Raw genomic sequence first — 18,199 nt, 5'->3', positions numbered from 1 at the left:
GCCCTCGACCTTTTGCAGCAGTCATCCGACCCCTCGCAGAACAACCCAGACGACTCTCGCGCTCCCTTGAAGTCACTGGCTGCCTCAAGGCACACATGACTCACACTTGCGTACTGGCTAATCTCATCGGCATGCCCAGACGAGGACCCTGCAACATGTGGCGTTGTGCACTAGCGAGCCACGACTACGCACCAAACCTGCGAAGCTTCTCATGCAAGCGAGGCCAAGTGCGCAACAGGCAATCAGACAGGCGAAAAGGTGGCAGATCGATCAGGACCACTGTGAGCTCTCAGCTCAGCGTTGTGCAACGTGCTTCGGCACCGTCACATCTTCCCGACGGGCCACTCATGATGGGGTCGTGCAATCGTGTCATCATTGCAGCCAGGCCGCCTACAGAGCAAGGTGTATGGTACGTAGACAATTTTGCTAACGATACATTTAGTCGAAGAGACCAAAGCCCATATCGTCGTCGGACTCCTCCTGTAGTGCGTCGAAAGACACCGTCAGAAACAAACACATTGGCGACATGACCATGGCCACTAACCTTCTCCTCCTCCTTCTTCTCCTCCTTGGCCTCCTCCGCAGCAGCGGCGGGAGCACCCGCAGCACCACCGGACGAAGCAGCGACCGCACCACCAGAGGGAACCTGCGTAGGATTGGTGAGTCCACCAGGGCGTACCAGGTAATGTAAATTAGACGTACGGAAGCAAGCTTGGAAGAGCCCTCCGCAATGAGAGCGTTCACATCCTTGCCCTCGAGCTCAGAGATGAGCTTCTCAAGACGCTCGTCGTCGGCCTCAATGCCAACGGCACCGAGGACCTTCTTGATATCCGCGGCAGAGGGGGAGGCGTTGCCGCCGATCTGGAGGAGGAGGTACGCAGCGAGATGACGCATCTGAAGAGGATACCAGGGACGTTCAGAGTCGGCTAGAACCACACAAGCGTGCCAAATACGCACAGTGGTTGTTTTGAGGGTTTACGGGGAGGGACCGGTAGCCACAAATCACTGGAAGACGCGCACAGTGCATCAGACATCGTGCTCGCCGAGGTCCACAGCGAGCAACACACCTTTTAATCCCGAGGGGAAGACCTGTGGATTCTATCCGAGGACGTGTGAGGATGACTTCGCACTTTCCGGCGCGATCTTTGGATGGGGGCGGCCCCGCGTCTGTGGCTTGGAACTGTACAGCTGCGTTCCCACGGGAGTCTTAAGCGCCCAGCCACCGGTCCCAGTTTGCGAGATTAGCCTCTGCTCTCGAGTCCCACCGCAAGACCGCCAACGACACCCTCAAGATGGTGAGTGATACTGCTGCAAATGTCGCGGAGTAGGAGGAAGGATGACTGATGAACGTTTGCTTGGACGATGAACAGGCTGATTCCTCCGTTACCGACCCCCAAGTCGCCGCCGACCTCAAGAAGAAGAGAACGTTCCGCACGTTCTCGTACCGTGGTGTCGAGCTTGACAAGCTCCTGGACCTCTCCAACGAGGAGGTGCGTGTATCTGTTAGTCGCTGTCCGAAAAGATCATGACACGAAGCCATCCACAGTTCGTTGAGGTATGTTCCAAGCCAAGATGATGCAACGCTGCAACAGAATCGCTCATATCCCCTATCCCCCACATAGATCGTCCATGCCCGTGCCCGCAGGCGGTTCCAGCGCGGTCTCAAGCGCAAGCCCATGGGTCTGATTAAGAAGCTTCGCAAGGCGAAGAAGGAGGCGCCCCCTAACGAAAAGCCCGCGGTCGTGAAGACCCACCTCCGTGACATGATCATCGTCCCTGAGATGATCGGCTCTGTTGTTGGTATCTACAACGGCAAGGTGCGTATACACGGCTTCGTAGTAGGAAGCGGTGGGAGCGGGAAGTTGACTGGGATGGATTGCATTCCTATGTAGGTCTTCAACTCGGTTGAGATCAAGCCTGAGATGGTCGGCCACTACCTCGCCGAGTTCTCGTGCTCGTACAAGCCCGTCAAGCACGGTCGTCCGGGTATTGGTGCCACTCACTCCTCGCGATTGTATGTATCCATAATCTTTGTGGATGAGATGAATGACTGACTCCGTTGTGTGTAGCATCCCTCTCAAGTAGAGGTCCGGGTTTTACGATTTTTATGTGCTCTCGTCCATCACCATGTGCAGTAGTTCCAAAAGTAATATGCAACATGCTTGCTATGCGCACCCGGAACGCATACCCGTTTGCATTGTACTTAGATGTCTGAATGACTGGCGTGCTGTGGAAGAGTCAGTGGGAGCATTCGGCAGTAGCAACCTTTTGCAAGTTCTACTGTATGCACGTCTCCCTCAGCGCTGACCCTCGATGCTCAGGTTGTGATGGTCGTAGGAATGAAGCATCCATTGACATTAGGACATAGGCATCGTGAGTATGTACGCGCATAGACCATAACCAAGCGGTATCCTGAGCACTCAATGCCCAGGATCCATCAGATGAGAAGCAATCTCCCCAAATCAACATATCGTATGAACACTCGAAAGAGAAACGACGTAAGAGAATAGAATATCTTAGACAAACCCGAGACCCAATTAATCTCCATTCCCGTATCCGCAACTCCATGTTGAACTCAGACCGCAGGCCTGCTGCCACCAAGCATTCCCGATCACCAACGAGCGCAACGAGCGACGACTGAACTCACTGGATGATTTCCTCCTCCGCATCGCTCGCCATTGTCCGGCGCGAGAGCTCAGACACCCGGCTGATGCTGCTGCGCTTGCTCATCGTCCGCGAGCCCGCACGCTTGAGCGCGGCGCCGCCGTTCGCGCTCGGGAAACCGTTCGAACTGCCCGGCGGTGATCCAGGCGAGTTCGGGCGTACGAGCGACTGTCGGTACGGGCTCACGCTCGCCCCGGCAGGGCGGGGGCCACGCGCAATCCGCGGGCCGCGGAGGCGAGCAGCTTCGCTTGCAGTCGCGCTTGTCGGAGTGGCGGACGGCGGCGTCGCAGTCTTGGTGGGTGAGGGGCTGCGCGACCCTGAGGGCGTCGTGACACGCGGGGTGACTGAGCGACGGATGGAGGAAGGTACCGCGGTGGGGGGCGGAGTAGCAGCGGGCTCGTCATCCAGGTTCGGCTCGACGAAGTGAGCCGGCCGGGGGACCGGGGGAGGGGACTCGGGCTCCGGGGGTGGCTCCTTGAACTGGGGACGGGGAGGGAGGTCGTCAGTCTCAGGCGGAGGCTCCTTGAACGTCGGGTGGGCGGGAGGCGGAGGCACAGTAGCAGGGGTAGGAAGCGCAGGAGGGGGCGGAATGTTCGTAGGCAGCGGGGGTGGCGGAGGAATGCTGCTGTAGTCTGGCGCTGATCTGTGGTCGTTGATGACGATGTCGCCAGGTTCAGGTGCCGGGGGAGGAGGAATAGCAGGCAGCTCCTCGGGCTCAGCAGTGAACGACTGTGGACCCTCGTGCTCATCCATACCTTCCGGCTCAGCAGTGAACTCAGGCACTTGATGGAGGCCGTTACCACCGTTCACAGAAGGTGGAGGCGACGGCACGATGACACGGGGAACAGGCGGCGGGGACTTGGCGATCTTGATGCCACGCTGGGCGAGCTGTTGCGCATGAAGCTCTTTGAGGTCGGCGCCGGCAGAGATGCGCGAGCGGGACATGCGCATGTCGACAGGGCGTGTGCGACGACGCACGGGGACTTTGCGCTCTGACTCACGCTTCTTTTTGACAATAGCAGGTGGGAGGATCTCGTCGTACTTCTTCAGCAGATCTATGAAGAACACTATCGGGAGGTTAGAAATGCACAGTACAAGCACTGGGGGAGTGCACTCACGAGTGGGGTGGCGGTCCTGAATCGAGAACTCGTTCTCCTGCTTGGGACGGAGAATAGCTACAACAAATTTGTTTAGTACTCTTCCGCATAGGAATATACACAACAATTGCTTACTGCGACCCATGCTCAAAGCCAGCTTCGTGATGTAGACTTCGTTCGACTCGGTCTCAGACTCTGACGTCGAGGCAATCAAGCTAAATGTTCGCGTTAGCATCTGCTTCTCGCGGTCGTTAAGTTAATACGGTACGTACTCCTTCAAATGCCTGATAAGGGTATCAAGAACGAGCAAGTGGATCTTGGGCAACTTCTGCAGTGCAGACTGGACCTCCTGTATGTGCTGTTCATCGGAAGGCTTGAGACCGTCATGGCCACCGCCCACAGTGGGGTACAACTTGCGCATCTCGTCCCATCCCTCGTACATGCACAGCGGCGGGTCCAGCTCTAGAGCCCAGAGCTTCACGCCGCTCGCGAGCACAGGAGCGTCGTACTTTTGCAGCATGTCGTGCGGGATGTCTTCCTCGGGAGGCACGGCGTTGAGCGTCTCCCGCAGATGGTGGACTGCAGGAAGCGGCACTTCGTAGATCCACGTCTTGCGCCTCTCTGGAACATGCGATCAGCACATAAACTTCTCTCATGGGCGATTCAGAACATACCCATATCGTTAGGAAGCTTGGGATATGCTTCCAACAGAGCACCGAGGAGCGAAGCGAGGACCGGTGGAAGTTCTTCCTTCTTCTCACCAGGCGGGCTCGAGACTGACCAGTACGCGGCATCCGCCCACTTGCGCAGATCGATGCCGAAGACGACATCCGACTCGTCATGAGCAATCGATTCGTACACCTGAGCCACGGGGCGGAACGGTCCCGTGCGGTACCGCTCAATGAGAACCTTGACGTCCTGCTCAGGCTGATAGGCGGCGATCAACGTCTCGACCTTGTCTTTGGAAGCAGCATAGTTCTGAGACAGCTGCCCGAGCGCGACGTGGTACTGCGTCAGGACTGAGTAGAGGACAGATAATTAGTGGTGTGAACCGCTTGACAGTGATGGACAGACTGACCAGACTTCACAGCACGGAGCCTGTCAAGCTCCCACTTCTGCAGTGTCTTGAGCGTCTCTTCGATGCGCTCCTCGAGTCCGAGCCGCTGCCTGTCAAGCTTCCGGACAGCAACGCGGTAGTCCTTGTCCGCAGTCTCAGCCTCACGACGGGCACGCACATGTGCAGGCTCGCCGCTGGCCGCGAACGCCTTGGACACGAGGCTCGCAAACCCGCTGGTCCGGCCCGCAACATTATGCGCAAGAGGTGACAGTCTCTGCTCAATGGGGGTCAGGACCTGCGCCGCGGCCGAAGCGACAGCAGGCTGCGCAGGCGGGGCATCGAGGCTGAATGCCCTGGGGCGGAACTGATAGAACGCGTCGTCGGCGTTCTCGAAGTCATTCCCGAGCTCCCCGAGCCTGCGGAGCAGGTTGTACTTCTCGGTGAGCACACGGCCTGCGACTTCAGCATGGTCCAGGTTGCCCTCGAATGCCTTGACGTTGTCCTTGAGCCAGGTGGCAAACTCTTCGCCGGAGAAACACTCCTGGTACTCCCCAAGGAGGGGAAAGCGGACCGGGCGAAGCGGTAACTCTGCCTTAGCCTTCTTGAGGAGAGCAGAAACCTCTGTAGGGGTCATCGGCACGCCCGCAATATCCATGGGCGGCAGCGGAGGAGGAGGTACAGGGTCGGTTTCGAGCCTCGGCGGGGGGACCTTGGTCGCCGCCGGAGGCATGTCCAAGGGCGGTGGAGATGCGACACGCGACGGCGTGCTCCCTGCAGAACCCACGTCCACCGCGCGTCCCTTGCCTTTGTCGACCTTGGGCGTGTGCTTCTCTTCCTCGTCCGCGTCGAACTGCACCTCTGGCTTGGCGGGAACCGGCGGCGCGCCGGTCGACGCGTTGAGCCTGAACTCCTTGAGGCGCGCGGTGATGCGCTCGGACATCGTGGCCTGTCTCTGTGGCTTTCGGGGCGCAGCATTGGGGTTGGCTCCAAGCGGCTTCAGCTTGGGCGATGATGTATACTGGTCACCGACGGGGTGGGTGATTGGCGCGAATCGAGCGCTGTGGAATGCGTTTCAGCCAGTTTCGCGGGCCGAGGAATGGGAGATGGTACTCACTCATCTTCGGCCTCGTCTGCCTTGCGGATCTTCGTGAGGTAGTGGTTCTTAAGCCTCGTGACCTACACCTGAGTGAGCACGGCCGTTGAGCAGTGACTACGAGGAACGAAACGTACCTCAGCGTGAGCGAGCTCATACGAGTACATCCAACCGTCGAGCATGTTGGCCTTACTTGCCAGAAGACGTTCCTAGCGTACCGTTATGCTTGAGTCTATCGCGACACCCATGATAGATTCGTTCGAACACACCTTGTGGCCTTGTGCCCACTTCTCGAAAGGCTCCGCGACACCCGTTTGCAACTCCTTGGCAACGCTTTCGTGTAAGGCGCCTTGGGCAGCGGTCTCCTCGCGCATGCCTTTGAAGGCCATGAGTAATGACGCGCCATCGTCAACTTCGAACGCCGAGTCTACAGAGGATTAATCAGAGTGGGTCGGGATGCACAAGAGAAAGGATCCGTACTGGCAGGAGGATCATGCTTCAAGGTCGCTCCTATCGTGAGCTCAGCCGCGGCACGCGTCTGTACGCGAACAAGAGGTCAGACCGCGTACGGTAGCAGTGACGCAAGACTCGCACTCACCCGGATGAACTGGGCAATCTCAGAGTTCTCCGCGATTCCCTACAAAGCCCATCATGCCTGTCGTCACCAGCTGATCACCGGCCACGTAGACGTATCGCACGCACCTGTTCGAGTTGTTCGTAGAGGACCTCCAGCCCCTTTCGGTAGTCCTCCGACCAGAACGAGTTTGAGAACGTGAGCGGGAGCGACAGAACGGCCATGGCGTGTCGCAAGCGCAGGTATGAGAGGTATAGTTGATTTGCGCAGTCGTAGCGAATTCAAAATCGGGGCAGCGCGCAAGCAAGCAGCGATTCGAGACGGCAGGCGTCCAAAAGCGGGGTCAGGCAGACGTCAGCGGGCGGGCGTGAGAGGTATTTGAAGAGAACTGGTGGGCCTGCGTCCGTTGCCGCAGCGAGGAGGAAGAGGGACGCGTTGAGCTGGCGTGACAGACGGATGCCGGGAGAGGATGGTGGTGGTATTGAAGCAACCGTGCAGGAACGGTGCGGTGCAGCACTGGCTCGCGGCGAGGGCGAGACAGCGCTGTGGGATAACCCCGAATGCGCCGTAAACACCGCCACGCCTTGTCTGCCCTTACTTACAGAGGTTTCAGAACATGGCGCACCTGGGCGGGCGATAGCCGCATGCATCGGATCCGCGTACCTACGCGACGTCCGCCCTTCACCGTGTGGCAACGTCGCGACGAATGTGCCACGAGAGGCTTAGAGAGGAGGTCCAGGGATTTCCTGAGCATTAAGCATACTGCATTACTATACGTAGATGTCTAGATCACTATCCTCCGCCTCAACGACTCTCGAACGCGCTCCTGGCACCCGGATGCCCGCCCGACCCGCGCTGCCATAGAGAACCTCGGAATCACCCAGCGATGTGGGCGAGTATGCGCCCTCAGTGCCCACCGCGTCGAAAACGTTCCCTACTGCATCAGGGAACGTTGATGACGGTAGTTGCAGCAAGTGTGGTGGCTGCCGTGTCAAGTAGAGCCTCAGTAACGAGTCCTCCGCCGCCTACGAGACGAAGTGTGTTAGACAATGTTGAGAAGTCGTCGAGATTATTGAAGGTACGTACGCGATACTCAGCCATTTTCAGCGAGCTACCGAATCCCTCGCCCAGCTGATCTGCACCGGAGTAGATGCCGACTACGAATACTGGCGACTGCGAATACCGTCCAGTCTCCTTAAGTAATCTGGCAATATACGCGTCAGTCACTAATCCGTCGATATATGTGATATGCAGCCAGCTACGGAGACCATTTCGGCTCGGAGCAAGTTAACTGAAACATCGCGGAGGGCACCACACCAGCAAGGTTGTAATGCGTGTCAGGGGTAACCTGAATAGCATGGCCACGGGACGCGTCTGGGGAGCACGCGACGATTCCCCGCTATGCCCCACGATGCTATGACGGACCAAATTGCATACCCCCATTGCGCAAGTATCGAGGACAGAAGGCTCGCACGACCAGAGAATGTGACACATACCTTGAGACAGGCCGCTCGCGCCCATACTTCTCCACCGTCGCCAGCAAGGTCTGCTTCGGATCCCGGAACTTGATCATGGACCGCATGTCAACGTCCCGACTGAAGAAGAACTTCTCTGCGAACCGCCGTGCTGAACGCAATGAGCGATATTGGTACACGAGAGCGGTAAGCGCTCTCGGTACCGATGCCAGCGCGTCGGCATGGAGTACAGAGTTCTGTGTTGAGGCAGAGGACTACCATCGCGACGCGCAAAAGATGAGCGGCGGAAGATGAACCGCTACAGTGACTGAACTCACCGAGCGGTGCCAGCGCAAGATGGGCGTTACACCCATCTCCCGTGCAAGGTTCGCGCAGGTCGTCGGACCGACGTGTGCGCTCACCGCAGCCTTCAGAACGCGGGTAGGCAGGTGCGGGTAGGACGAGTTAACATACTCCGTCGCGAACAGACCAAGGAGTGAGTTGCCGAGAGTCGCGAGCGAGGCATTGGTGGCAGGCAGGGGCTGGTCGGGATGCTGCTGTGTGTGCAGCTGGACAAAAGAGGGATGGGTGACTGCTTGCTGGATCACGTCCGGGGAAGACACGACATTTCCAAGGCCTATTCGATGCACGAAGGCAGCCAAGGTAGAACGCGGGGGAGGTTGTGACGCAGCCCAGGACTGAGCGTCGAAGACGGCAGGGGGAGCACCGGCGGACCTGCCAGCAGAGAGGTGTTTTGTCGGGAGGGCTTTTAGGTGCTGCGAAGAGACATGGGCGAGCTTTGCAGCCGTTGTCGCGACCTTGCGTTGCGCATAGCCCATGAGTGGTTGTCGTCCTCCGCCAGCACGCGCGCGTAGAGAACACGGTCCAAATTTTGGGACCAAGTCTACAGACGCGGACACCGGCAGGACCCCCGGCACCACGCCCGTGCCGCCGCCATCCCGACTCCCGCCCAGACCTCCTCTCCTGGACGATACTCCACCACGGATACCCCGGCTTGCCTCTCGCAATATTGCGTTTCGCCAAATCTCAACCAGACGCGTCTGCCAAAACGCTGTTCGACGCGCCTCTGAAATTTATCGCGGTCCGGGTATGTACTTGCAACCTCTGTGCGCAACACCAGTGACCACGCTGGTGTTATAACGAGTGCACATAGTCGCGAGCGTTGCATGGAGGTTGCATGGCGCATCAGAACGTAGTGTGAGCTGCCGCTATCTCCGTTACTGTCCCGATCCATATCTCTACGTACCTTCATTGCACCATAGTTCCCAGATATGCGCTATCGAAACTTGTGGGATCCGAAGTCGTCCTCTTAAACCACGTCCCGGATAAGAACTGTGACTGTGAGGGATATTGGGAGACATTCGTCAGCTTAGCCCGGGCCGTGCCCACATGCTGGAGTACATATAAACGGGGGAACCGGCCCCCCATCACTTCCCGCGTGAAGTGACTTCATCAGCTCTTCTTCTTGCTCGGTCTCCCTTCTCACCCGTACCACCACCATGTCTCCGCACAAGGGCGACACTCTACTCCCCTCTACGACGGCGGAGGTGGCCCCCGCGAAGAGGAGCACATCTGCTGGCTTGCGTTTCGTGAAGGGTCTGCTGGTCGGCATCGCTCTCTGGACTTGTCTGCACGCGGCTGGTGTTGCGCGCGTACCAGCGTGCCTCTCTGATGCCCTCGTTGGTGAGGAGTACAACGCCGAGGCACAGTGCCCTCAGGTATCTGCTGTCACGCCCGAGAAGAGCAGCGAGCTGTGGAGCTCGCTGGGCGAGACCTTGAGCACGGACGCGTTCAAGACGCGTGCAGTCGAATGGCTTGGGGGTGCAGTCAGAGTTCCGTGAGTGCAGGACGTGATATGTATCGCGAGTACATATGAACAAAGAATCCGTCGCCCCTCCTATAGCACGCAGTCATTCGATAAGATGGGGCCGGTTGGTGAGGACCCGCGCTGGGAGGTGTTCGGCCCGTTCCACGACTACCTGCTCAAGGCGTTCCCTCTCGTGTAAGTCAAGTCACACGCGTATCTTGTGCAGCTTGTTCACGATACCGCAGACACTCGACCCTTGAGCTCACCAAGGTTAACACCTGGGGTTTGGTGTATGTCTGGAAGGGCTCGGATGCCTCCTTGAAGCCATTGCTCCTGGCCGCTCATCAAGGTGCGTGACATCATCTGCATACCGGGCGGCAAAACCTCAGTATTTGAACAAGATGTTGTGCCTGTGAACCCCGACACCGTGGACAAGTGGACCCACCCGCCGTTCTCTGGTTACTTCGATGGCGAGCGTATCTGGGGCCGCGGCAGCTCAGATGACAAGAGTGGTTTGATTGCTATCATGTCCACTATTGAGTCGCTGCTCGAGCGCAACTTCCAGCCCACCCGTGGCGTTGTCCTCACTTTCGGATTCGACGAGGAGACCAGTGGCCTGCACGTATGTGTTTCATTGATGATATCATTCGTAGCCACTGAAGCAATGTTCATCAGGGTGCGGCATCTCTCAGCGAGTATCTCGTCAAGACTTTTGGTGAGAACGCGTTCCTGCTCCTGGTTGACGAAGGAGGCAAGTGTATATACTTAGCTAATACGAAGTGATGATGACTGATGGACGAAAATAGGAGGATTTGCTCAGGAATACGATGGCGTCGTTGCGACGCCGGCCGTTGCTGAGAAGGGATACATTGACGTCCGGGTTGAAGTGACGTCCCCTGGTGGCCATTCGAGCGTGCCCCCTTCGCACACAGTGAGTAGTGGAGGCGAATCGGGTCTCCACAGTCTAACGTTGGCCTCCAGACCATCGGAATCCTCTCGCAGCTGCTGGTTCACTATGAGGCCAACCCGTACGAACCAATTCTCTCTCGCGACACGCCGATGTACTGGAAGTCGCAGTGCTTGGCGGCCCACGTCCCTGGTCTTCCTCACAAGCTCCGCAAGGCGCTCAAGAAGGGCGTCAAGTCTGATCATGCGCTCAAGGAGGCTCAGAAGGAGCTGTTCAAGGAGAGGGCCTTCCGGGCGCTTGTCGGCACGACTCAAGCCATCGACTTAATCAATGGCGGCGTCAAGACCAACGCCCTCCCCGAACAGGCATGGGCTGTTGTCAACCACCGTATCGCGACTGACAGGTATGTTGCGCTTCTATCTTATTCCAGGGCAATCATGACTGACGTGCGGTCGCAGTTCGGTTGACGCAGTTAAGGAGCACGACACGGCACTCCTGAAGTCACTTGCGCAGGAGTTCAACCTGTCGTACGCAGCGTTTGGCTCGCAGGTTACCGGCGAAGATGCACCTGCGTACGGCACGCTCACTCTCACCGATGCTTGGGGCACGGCGCTGGAGCCTGCGCCCATCAGCCCTATTGACGCGCCCGAGTACGCGCTGCTGTCGGGGACGATCAAGGCAACGTACAACGCCCACCGGAGCCTGAAGAAGGACGACAGCATTGTTGTCGCTCCGGGCATCATGTCAGGAAACACAGGTACGTGACTATCATAACCCTCAGGCTGCTTCAGCGTCCCCGGCACGGAACGGCTTCAACGGATCTGACCGAATGGCTGAGCTGACGGGGATGTCGGGATTTGTGCACAGACACCCGCTACTACTGGGCGCTCACGCCACACATCTATCGGTATAACCATCACAACTCTGGTAACGGAACGGCGTTGAGCAATGGAGTGCACACGATCAACGAATGTGCGTCAACAACGTATCTCCGGTTGTGCGTGTTGACTGACGATCTCTATTGCAGCCATCGACGCGGATGCTTTCGTGGAGATGATCCGGTTCTTCTCGACTCTCATCTTGAATGCGGACGAGTTCAGTGCATGAATGTGTCACTGCACCGATGGATGCAAGAAGAGGCAGATGCGAAGAAGTGCCAGAGCTGGATATCTTTGACCCGATAATAGTCGATAGCAGTGTAAAATGCATTCTGAATCCATGCACAGCGCTTGTGTATCACAGCCTTGAAAACTTCTTCCTTGCAAAATGTGAATAGGATACTTGGATTCCAAGGGCGGACGCTGGCGGTGCCGGAGGGCGGTGTCGCCGACGGTCAGCTGGAGGAGACAGGTGGTGTTGGAGTGGGGGAGCAGGCGGGGCGTGACATGCGGCCACGTGCCTGGTGTCACGGTGGGAGGCGAAATTGGCGTTCCGAATTCATCGACTTGAGATTGAGCTGGTTTCCGTCTGCTATACCCTCTGGCTACTCCCCGCACCCCGACGCCATTCTTCCGCCCGCCAGCCATCCACCAGCGGCGTCGTCGCAGCTATGAGCGGGCTCGACCATCAGAAACAGCAGCTCTCTGTCTCTTCCCAGTCCTCCAACGACTCCGCGACCCTCGCCTACATGGCTTCTGACCAGGATTCAGACCATGATCTCGACCCACCCCGCTCCGCCGCATCCAACGGCGCACGCTCGTCCTCCCCGCGCGCCGAGTCTTTGTCCCCAGATCGTGCTTCTCAGCTGCCTAGCAGGGCATCTACGCTCGGTTCCACGCACGAGCTCGATCAGCGGAAAGGCAGGACGGACGACTACCCCCACTCTCGCAGCGAGGACCTGAACCATTCTTCGTCGTGGACTTCCAGCGATCCCCAGCTTGCTGAACGCGGACTATCCCAGTCTCCTGCTCCCCCCTTCTACGCCTCAAGCCGTCCGAGCACGCCAGGCACCTCCAATCACTACCCCTTGCCCCCATCCTCGTCCGATCACTCAGAGTCTTCACGGAGTCGGCCGCGGAGCGTGCACTCTGACTCGTCGCTCAACTCTGATTCCTCTACGCCAGGCGGCAGTCAGGTTGGCGGTACCTCAACGACGCACACAAGCACAAGCGTTGCTTCTACGTAAGTCCCTCTGCCCATCTGACCTAATATCTCGTCCTTCCCTTGCTCTTGCCTCCATACGTCCCTCGAGTCTCGAAGCTGGTTTTCTTTGCTGGTGCGAATGCATACACGTGAATTGGTGGGGGTTCTCAGGCTGTCCTGCCCCGCCTTGATGAAAAGAGTGCTCGACTCGGAATGTCCGTACTCATCGCGTTCGGTACAAGGGGCACAGCCAACGTGCTTCTATCAACACCTGACCGAGGCGCACGGCGTTCGGATAGGTTAAGATGCTCTCACTCGAGAGATGGCGGGCCCTTCAGGCGCATGTCCTACGGATTATGCAAGCAACGCCCATATAGCGCGAGCCTGAGCATAATCCATTCCACCTGATATTGAATAACGGTGTCTAACCTTGCGGATCCACTAGACCATGTGCTGCTTGTGGGAAGGCCATGCAAGGAGCGTTTGTGCGAGCCCTGGGCGCTGTGTATCATCTACAGTGTTTCAAGTGCATGGTCAGTCGTTCATCCTCCGCGCATCTACCTTGCTGCAACTCAAATGTCTGCCTCAGGATTGCGGCGTCGTTGTTGCGTCCAAATTTTTCCCCATTGACGGCCAAGATGGGAAGCAACATCCGCTGTGTGAGCGGGATTACTTCCGGCGCTTGAACCTGATCTGCGCGAAGTGCGGGATGGCATTGCGAGGCAGTTACATAACAGCATGCAGTGAGTAGTACTTTTATTCTATCAGGACGAACAGTTCACGAGCGTGTGCTGCAGACAAGAAGTTCCATGTCGAGCACTTTACGTGTTCGGTATGTCCAACACTTTTTGGCCCGCAAGACTCGTACTACGAGCACGAAGGGGATGTATACTGCCACTTCCATTATTCCACACGATATGCCACCAAGTGCGCCGGGTGCAACAGTGCCATTCTGAAACAATTCGTCGAGATCAACCGGAACATGCGCGACGAATGCTGGCATCCGGAATGTTACATGATCAACAAGGTGTGCAACGATTGCTGTGGTTCTAGTTACTAATGACACTCATGGCCTTGGTAACAGTTCTGGAATGTCAAAGTTTCATCGCGGAGACCAACCAGCCTACCACCACCCGGTCATGAAGAAGGCGAGACTGACCACCAGCAGCCTACCGAAGCGCCATATGTTGAGGAAGAACGTAAGGAGACTGCCCAGTCGCTGCGGGAGAAGCAGATCCGGATGGAGCAACAGGTGTATCGGATATGGACGTAAGTCCCTTCACTGGCCCATATGTACATCCCCAACTCACCAAGCGTAGTGTGCTGTCTGCTTTTGAGGAGTCTAGTGCAGCATGCATTTCCGACATGCTGCGCCAGGTCAGCAATGGGCAGTACCTCGAAGCCATCCGGATGGCTGAGAAGTTCATCCTCCATGTCGAGGTGCTCTTTGCGACTATTGACGATCTTGAGTACCACTTCGCACGACTCAAACTCAAAGGTACGTTCTTCTCCATGAATTTCAATCCAATTTAAAGTTGAAGATATGTCATGGGTCTAGGCATGTCGCACGTTCGCGAGGCAAGAATGCTGTGCCGCAAGACGGTGGATCTATTCACGCTACTCTCGCATACCCAAGAGACAGGCGCCCGTCGAATGGGGATGACACAGGAATTACTCGCGCTCGTCACGGGTCTGGCGCATTACCTCAAGATCCTGATTCGTATTGCTCTGACTGGAGCTCTGAAGCTGGAGCGCGAGCAGGACGTACGCGAAGCCATCACGAATTTCCTAGACAAGCTCCACATGCTAGCCATCCAAGGCGGCAATCCCTCCGCTAGGCGCATCATGAAGCGCGCCAACGGCGAACTAATCCCGCAAAGTGACTCTGGGAACGCGGGCACACAAGGAGTGACGTACGGTTTCAAGAGTCTCGCGCCCGAGAACGCTGGCGAGAGCCCCTTCAGCGCCGCTCCCAAAGACCCCACACTCGCGAAGGTGCCCGTAGTGAACCCGCCGTCAGACCTTTGCATCAAGTGCAACCAGACCGTCGAGGAGGATTGTGTCCGGCTCGGAACGTACCAGCGGTGGCACTCACATTGTCTCACGTGTCAGACGTGCGGCAAGGCGGCAGCGATGCCGGTGGTCAAGGAGCCCGTGAAGCAGGAGGACAAGGATGGTCAGGTCGACAAGGACAAGCCGAAGCTTTCCACCGCGCGGCGACCACCAGCGAATGTTGGAGCGTTCGTGTACGAGGTGGAGACGATGAAGGAGACATCGTCCTTTGGTACCATGCCTACCGCCATCTTCTGCACAGATCATGCGCATCCAGGTTGCCGCGGAGGTTTCCAGGCTGTGTCCCGGCTGGAGCAGTACGCGTTCCTACTGAACGTAGCTCTGAGGCGATTATACGTGCTGCTGAAGAAGCGTGGTGTCGTTCCTCTCTCGCCTGGTAAGCAGTCTGTGGTTGTTGTTGTGTCTCCAGCTGAGTTCTCAACAGCTATTGTCCCTGGATCAGGACTGCCACGAGAGGTGGACGAGGATCCTTATCGCAACTCAGCTGACATCAACCGTCTTCGCTCCGTGCACCTGGACCGGAAGCTGTCCTCCACAGCCAGGGTACCAAAACGGTCCACGATCGTCGAAAGCCCAACAGGCAAGGTTGCGCATTCCTCAGACATCGCCCACGCCCATGCACACCGCCCGCATGAAGTCACGCCCGGCACGCGGGCACATGTGCCCCAGTCCGCGCAGCACGGGACAGCTCGATCCCAGAAGACGCCACAGATCCTCACCCAGCAGCCTCAACACCAGCGTTCACTGCCGTCTCCAGGGACTATTGACACCAACGTGGGATCGCAGGTCATCCGACCGGCCTTTGCACGGGGGAACACAGAGATTAAGATCGTGGACGAGTCGGGGCCCAGCTCACCTGCAGGTGGCCCCTCCGACGAGACGATGGTTGGTGGCATCGAGGATGGCATCACTCTTGCGGACATCCCGCAGCTGGTCGAGGCGGCGCAAGCGCGGGAGCAACGGCGGTCGCTCCCCAGCCAGAGCTCGATACCATATATCGCAGAGCTCACACCGCTCCAGCTGGCGATCGTCAAGTACTGTGCAGTGCTCGTGCTGCAGAGGTCCCCGCTGCGGAATGAGTTTGACCTGGACGAAATCTTGGAATTGGTGGAAGTCAAGAAGAGTTCGTTCTGGAACAAGCTTTTCAAGCCTGGCAGCGACAAGAAGAACGTGAAGAAGAAAGGTCGGTCGTGCTGCGATATTCGTTCTGCGCTTTGCTCACGCGCGTCCTACTTATAGGCGTGTTCGGTGTACCTCTGGAACTTCTCGTTGAGCGCGAGGGTGCCGATTCACTTCTCGGGGCTTCTCGCGCGACCCTCCGTATACCGAGTTTCGTCGATGACGTAGTCTCAGCGATGCGGCAAATGGGTGCGTGTTGCGTCGTCAGTAACGTGATCGTTGTTGACATGGATCGCATCTAGACATGTCTATTGAGGGTATTTTCCGGAGGAACGGCAACATTCGTCGGTTGAGGGAGCTTACCGAGGCCATCGACCGCGATGCGTCTGCTGTAGACCTCACGCAGGACAACCCCGTACAACTTGCAGCGTTGCTCAAGAAGTTCTTCCGAGATCTCCCTGACCCGCTCATGACGTATAAGCTGCATCGACTCTTCATTGCGACTCAATGTATGTCACCACGTGTATGCGACCATGTTCCATGCCTTAACTGACGCATATCTCCAGCACTACCCAGTGATCAGGATCGCATGAGGATGCTGCACATGGTTTCGCTGATCTTGCCCAAGGCTCACCGAGACACACTGGAAGTGCTCTTTGTCTTCCTCAAGTGGGTCGCGTCATTCGCGCACCTCGATGAGGAGACGGGTAGCAAGATGGATCTGCAAAACCTTGCCACTGTCATCTGCCCGAGCATTCTCTACTCTCGAGGGCAGAACGCGATGCGGGACGAAAGCTTCGGGGCGATCCGCGTGGTCACCATGCTGTTGGAAAACCAAGATCTGTTCTACACCGTTCCGGAGGAGTTCCTCCCTATTCTCCAGGACGAGGAGCACTTTGCCAACTGCATGGATCTACCGAGCAGGGAGTTTCTGAAGAAGGTCGACAACTACATGCGCGTGAGGACAGGTGGAAGAACACCTGGCTTGACTTCGCCTGTGCTTGGCAACGCGACCTTTAACTTCAACCCCGGCACTCCAAGACCAGAGGATATGCGTTCCATGCCACCAAGGTCAGTATCTTGCCGCAACATATATCCGGAGTCCCTCTCACGCCACAACACGAACAGGGCGACCCAGTCGAACCCCCAGTTCCTCGACCGGCCGCCCATGGCGAACCCGTCAACGTCAGACAGCATGCTCCGGAACGGCCACCCCCCGCAGGGCCGGCCACAACCGCCGCCTATCCAGCACTCGCCGTTCTCGTACCCGCCTCCGGTAGGCCCTGGCGCCGGCACGCCGCTGTCGGCGTCGCAGCCCTCGATGGGCGCGATCCACTCGCCTCAGCCGCGGATGCCTGCGAACGTGCAGAACATGCAGAACATGCAAGTGCAGAGCCCGAGCACGGAGTGGCCGCCTATGGAGCGCCCGCCGCCCGTGCAGGACCCGAGCGGAGCCCGCCCGTCGTCGCGGCCGAACTCGTTCATCAACAACGGATCGTCCAGGACGAGCAGCGAGAGCCCGCATCCATACCTCCCGAACGGGCAGCACCAGCAGCGCTGATTCTTGTCTCGTCCTCGTTTCGTCTCGGGCCGTTCCCCCTCCCTCCGTCTTTCCTCGCTCTTGTTGCCGGTCTTGGTCGCCGCCCTCCTCGCTCACACCTGCACTCCGTTGCTCTGTATCATGCCATCCCGTATCCGTCGCCCGGGGCACGCTACACATCGAGCTCACATACTGTACATCGTGCACGTCTCGTCTCATGCACGCATCCGCATCCGTATGGCTTCTCCTTGTCTATTCCGATCCGGTCGGACGCATTGCACATCACCACCACCCGCCCACCAACCCATCGCCATCGCCCATTGCCCTCATCGTCCCATCGTCATGGTAGTATCCGTCCCTGCACTCATTCGTCTCCCTATATACTCAGTACTGCATCCGCGCGCATTGCCTCTCCAACTTCTCGTCTCGTTTTCTCTCCCTCCCTGTCTATCCCTCTGAATTTGCGTATCTGTACTTCACCTTACTTCATTTAACCTATAGCATGGACAAACATCTATACCCTTCCAGACCAGCCATTAGGGCCGTGAACGATGATGACCGTTGAGATGGTGCCGTGAAAGCCCTCTGAAGACCGAATTCGAAGCTTCGATCTGTTACATATGCGTATTACCCGGAACTGTGAGACTGGACAAGTTGACCCAAGTACAGCCCGATCAAAGGCGAGCTCTGCTCCACCCAACTCGTTTGCCT

At 57.7% G+C, this 18,199-nt stretch overlaps 6 protein-coding genes across 6 annotated transcripts; 3 read left to right on the top strand and 3 right to left on the bottom strand.

The window, feature by feature from the left end:
• Positions 1–352: 352 nt before the first annotated feature.
• L226DRAFT_506086 (ribosomal protein P2) lies at positions 353–1,097 on the bottom strand. The gene is made up of 5 exons (XM_067678063.1): positions 1,068–1,097; positions 958–1,005; positions 703–894; positions 545–646; positions 353–480 (listed from the first exon to the last, which is right to left on the bottom strand). The coding sequence occupies exons 3-5, from the start codon at positions 892–894 to the stop codon at positions 439–441; spliced, it is 336 nt and encodes a 111-aa protein (XP_067537174.1). The 5' UTR covers positions 958–1,005; positions 1,068–1,097; the 3' UTR covers positions 353–438.
• Positions 1,098–1,343: 246 nt separating this feature from the next.
• Positions 1,344–2,342, top strand: L226DRAFT_506085 (40S ribosomal protein uS19; the record flags this gene model as incomplete). Its single annotated transcript, XM_067678062.1, has 5 exons — positions 1,344–1,490; positions 1,547–1,555; positions 1,623–1,817; positions 1,893–2,014; positions 2,070–2,342. 5 exons carry the CDS (start codon positions 1,344–1,346, stop codon positions 2,083–2,085), a joined length of 489 nt encoding a protein of 162 aa, XP_067537173.1. The 3' UTR covers positions 2,086–2,342.
• On the bottom strand, positions 2,330–7,004 carry L226DRAFT_506081 (uncharacterized protein). The gene is made up of 12 exons (XM_067678061.1): positions 6,614–7,004; positions 6,510–6,548; positions 6,392–6,449; positions 6,181–6,338; positions 6,049–6,120; positions 5,933–5,994; positions 4,840–5,876; positions 4,436–4,780; positions 4,034–4,382; positions 3,897–3,976; positions 3,783–3,839; positions 2,330–3,731 (listed from the first exon to the last, which is right to left on the bottom strand). Exons 1-12 carry the CDS (start codon positions 6,707–6,709, stop codon positions 2,644–2,646), a joined length of 3,441 nt encoding a protein of 1,146 aa, XP_067537172.1. The 5' UTR covers positions 6,710–7,004; the 3' UTR covers positions 2,330–2,643.
• A 191-nt stretch (positions 7,005–7,195) lies between these two features.
• L226DRAFT_484409 (mitochondrial 54S ribosomal protein mL44) lies at positions 7,196–8,802 on the bottom strand. The gene is made up of 4 exons (XM_067677056.1): positions 8,278–8,802; positions 7,982–8,214; positions 7,572–7,689; positions 7,196–7,510 (listed from the first exon to the last, which is right to left on the bottom strand). The coding sequence occupies exons 1-4, from the start codon at positions 8,776–8,778 to the stop codon at positions 7,256–7,258; spliced, it is 1,107 nt and encodes a 368-aa protein (XP_067537171.1). The 5' UTR covers positions 8,779–8,802; the 3' UTR covers positions 7,196–7,255.
• Positions 8,803–9,380: 578 nt separating this feature from the next.
• L226DRAFT_611940 (carboxypeptidase S) lies at positions 9,381–11,959 on the top strand. The gene is made up of 10 exons (XM_067686333.1): positions 9,381–9,797; positions 9,864–9,962; positions 10,013–10,116; positions 10,169–10,389; positions 10,443–10,518; positions 10,574–10,698; positions 10,749–11,077; positions 11,133–11,431; positions 11,542–11,646; positions 11,702–11,959. The coding sequence occupies exons 1-10, from the start codon at positions 9,460–9,462 to the stop codon at positions 11,779–11,781; spliced, it is 1,776 nt and encodes a 591-aa protein (XP_067537170.1). The 5' UTR covers positions 9,381–9,459; the 3' UTR covers positions 11,782–11,959.
• Positions 11,960–12,301: 342 nt separating this feature from the next.
• L226DRAFT_603962 (RhoGAP-domain-containing protein) lies at positions 12,302–17,896 on the top strand (the record flags this gene model as incomplete). Its single annotated transcript, XM_067685700.1, has 11 exons — positions 12,302–12,795; positions 13,202–13,289; positions 13,346–13,499; positions 13,554–13,783; positions 13,841–14,025; positions 14,076–14,254; positions 14,315–15,205; positions 15,254–16,012; positions 16,069–16,197; positions 16,251–16,457; positions 16,515–17,896. 11 exons carry the CDS (start codon positions 12,302–12,304, stop codon positions 17,507–17,509), a joined length of 4,311 nt encoding a protein of 1,436 aa, XP_067537169.1. The 3' UTR covers positions 17,510–17,896.
• Positions 17,897–18,199: the final 303 nt, after the last annotated feature.

This window comes from Lentinus tigrinus, assembly GCF_003813185.1.
Source record: "Lentinus tigrinus ALCF2SS1-7 unplaced genomic scaffold L226scaffold_8, whole genome shotgun sequence".
Lineage (NCBI taxonomy): Eukaryota > Fungi > Basidiomycota > Agaricomycetes > Polyporales > Polyporaceae > Lentinus > Lentinus tigrinus.
The sequence above is the reverse complement of the archived record's forward strand: the minus strand, read 5'-3'. Positions and strand labels throughout refer to the sequence as shown.

Coding starts and splice junctions, on each gene's coding strand:
- L226DRAFT_506086 (XM_067678063.1), bottom strand. CDS start 894: ATGCGTCATCTCGCTGCGTACCTCCTCCTCCAGATCGGCGGCAACGCC. Junction 647..702: donor GCTCTTCCAAGCTTGCTTCC/GTACGTCTAATT, acceptor AATCCTACGCAG/GTTCCCTCTGGTGGTGCGGT. Junction 481..544: donor AGAAGAAGGAGGAGGAGAAG/GTTAGTGGCCAT, acceptor GACGCACTACAG/GAGGAGTCCGACGACGATAT.
- L226DRAFT_506081 (XM_067678061.1), bottom strand. CDS start 6,709: ATGGCCGTTCTGTCGCTCCCGCTCACGTTCTCAAACTCGTTCTGGTCG. Junction 6,450..6,509: donor AGATTGCCCAGTTCATCCGG/GTGAGTGCGAGT, acceptor GTTCGCGTACAG/ACGCGTGCCGCGGCTGAGCT. Junction 3,732..3,782: donor TCAGGACCGCCACCCCACTC/GTGAGTGCACTC, acceptor ACCTCCCGATAG/TGTTCTTCATAGATCTGCTG.
- L226DRAFT_484409 (XM_067677056.1), bottom strand. CDS start 8,778: ATGGGCTATGCGCAACGCAAGGTCGCGACAACGGCTGCAAAGCTCGCC. Junction 8,215..8,277: donor TCTTGCGCTGGCACCGCTCG/GTGAGTTCAGTC, acceptor TCGCGATGGTAG/TCCTCTGCCTCAACACAGAA. Junction 7,511..7,571: donor TGAAAATGGCTGAGTATCGC/GTACGTACCTTC, acceptor TTCGTCTCGTAG/GCGGCGGAGGACTCGTTACT.
- L226DRAFT_611940 (XM_067686333.1), top strand. CDS start 9,460: ATGTCTCCGCACAAGGGCGACACTCTACTCCCCTCTACGACGGCGGAG. Junction 9,963..10,012: donor CTCAAGGCGTTCCCTCTCGT/GTAAGTCAAGTC, acceptor ACGATACCGCAG/ACACTCGACCCTTGAGCTCA. Junction 10,519..10,573: donor GCTCCTGGTTGACGAAGGAG/GCAAGTGTATAT, acceptor GGACGAAAATAG/GAGGATTTGCTCAGGAATAC.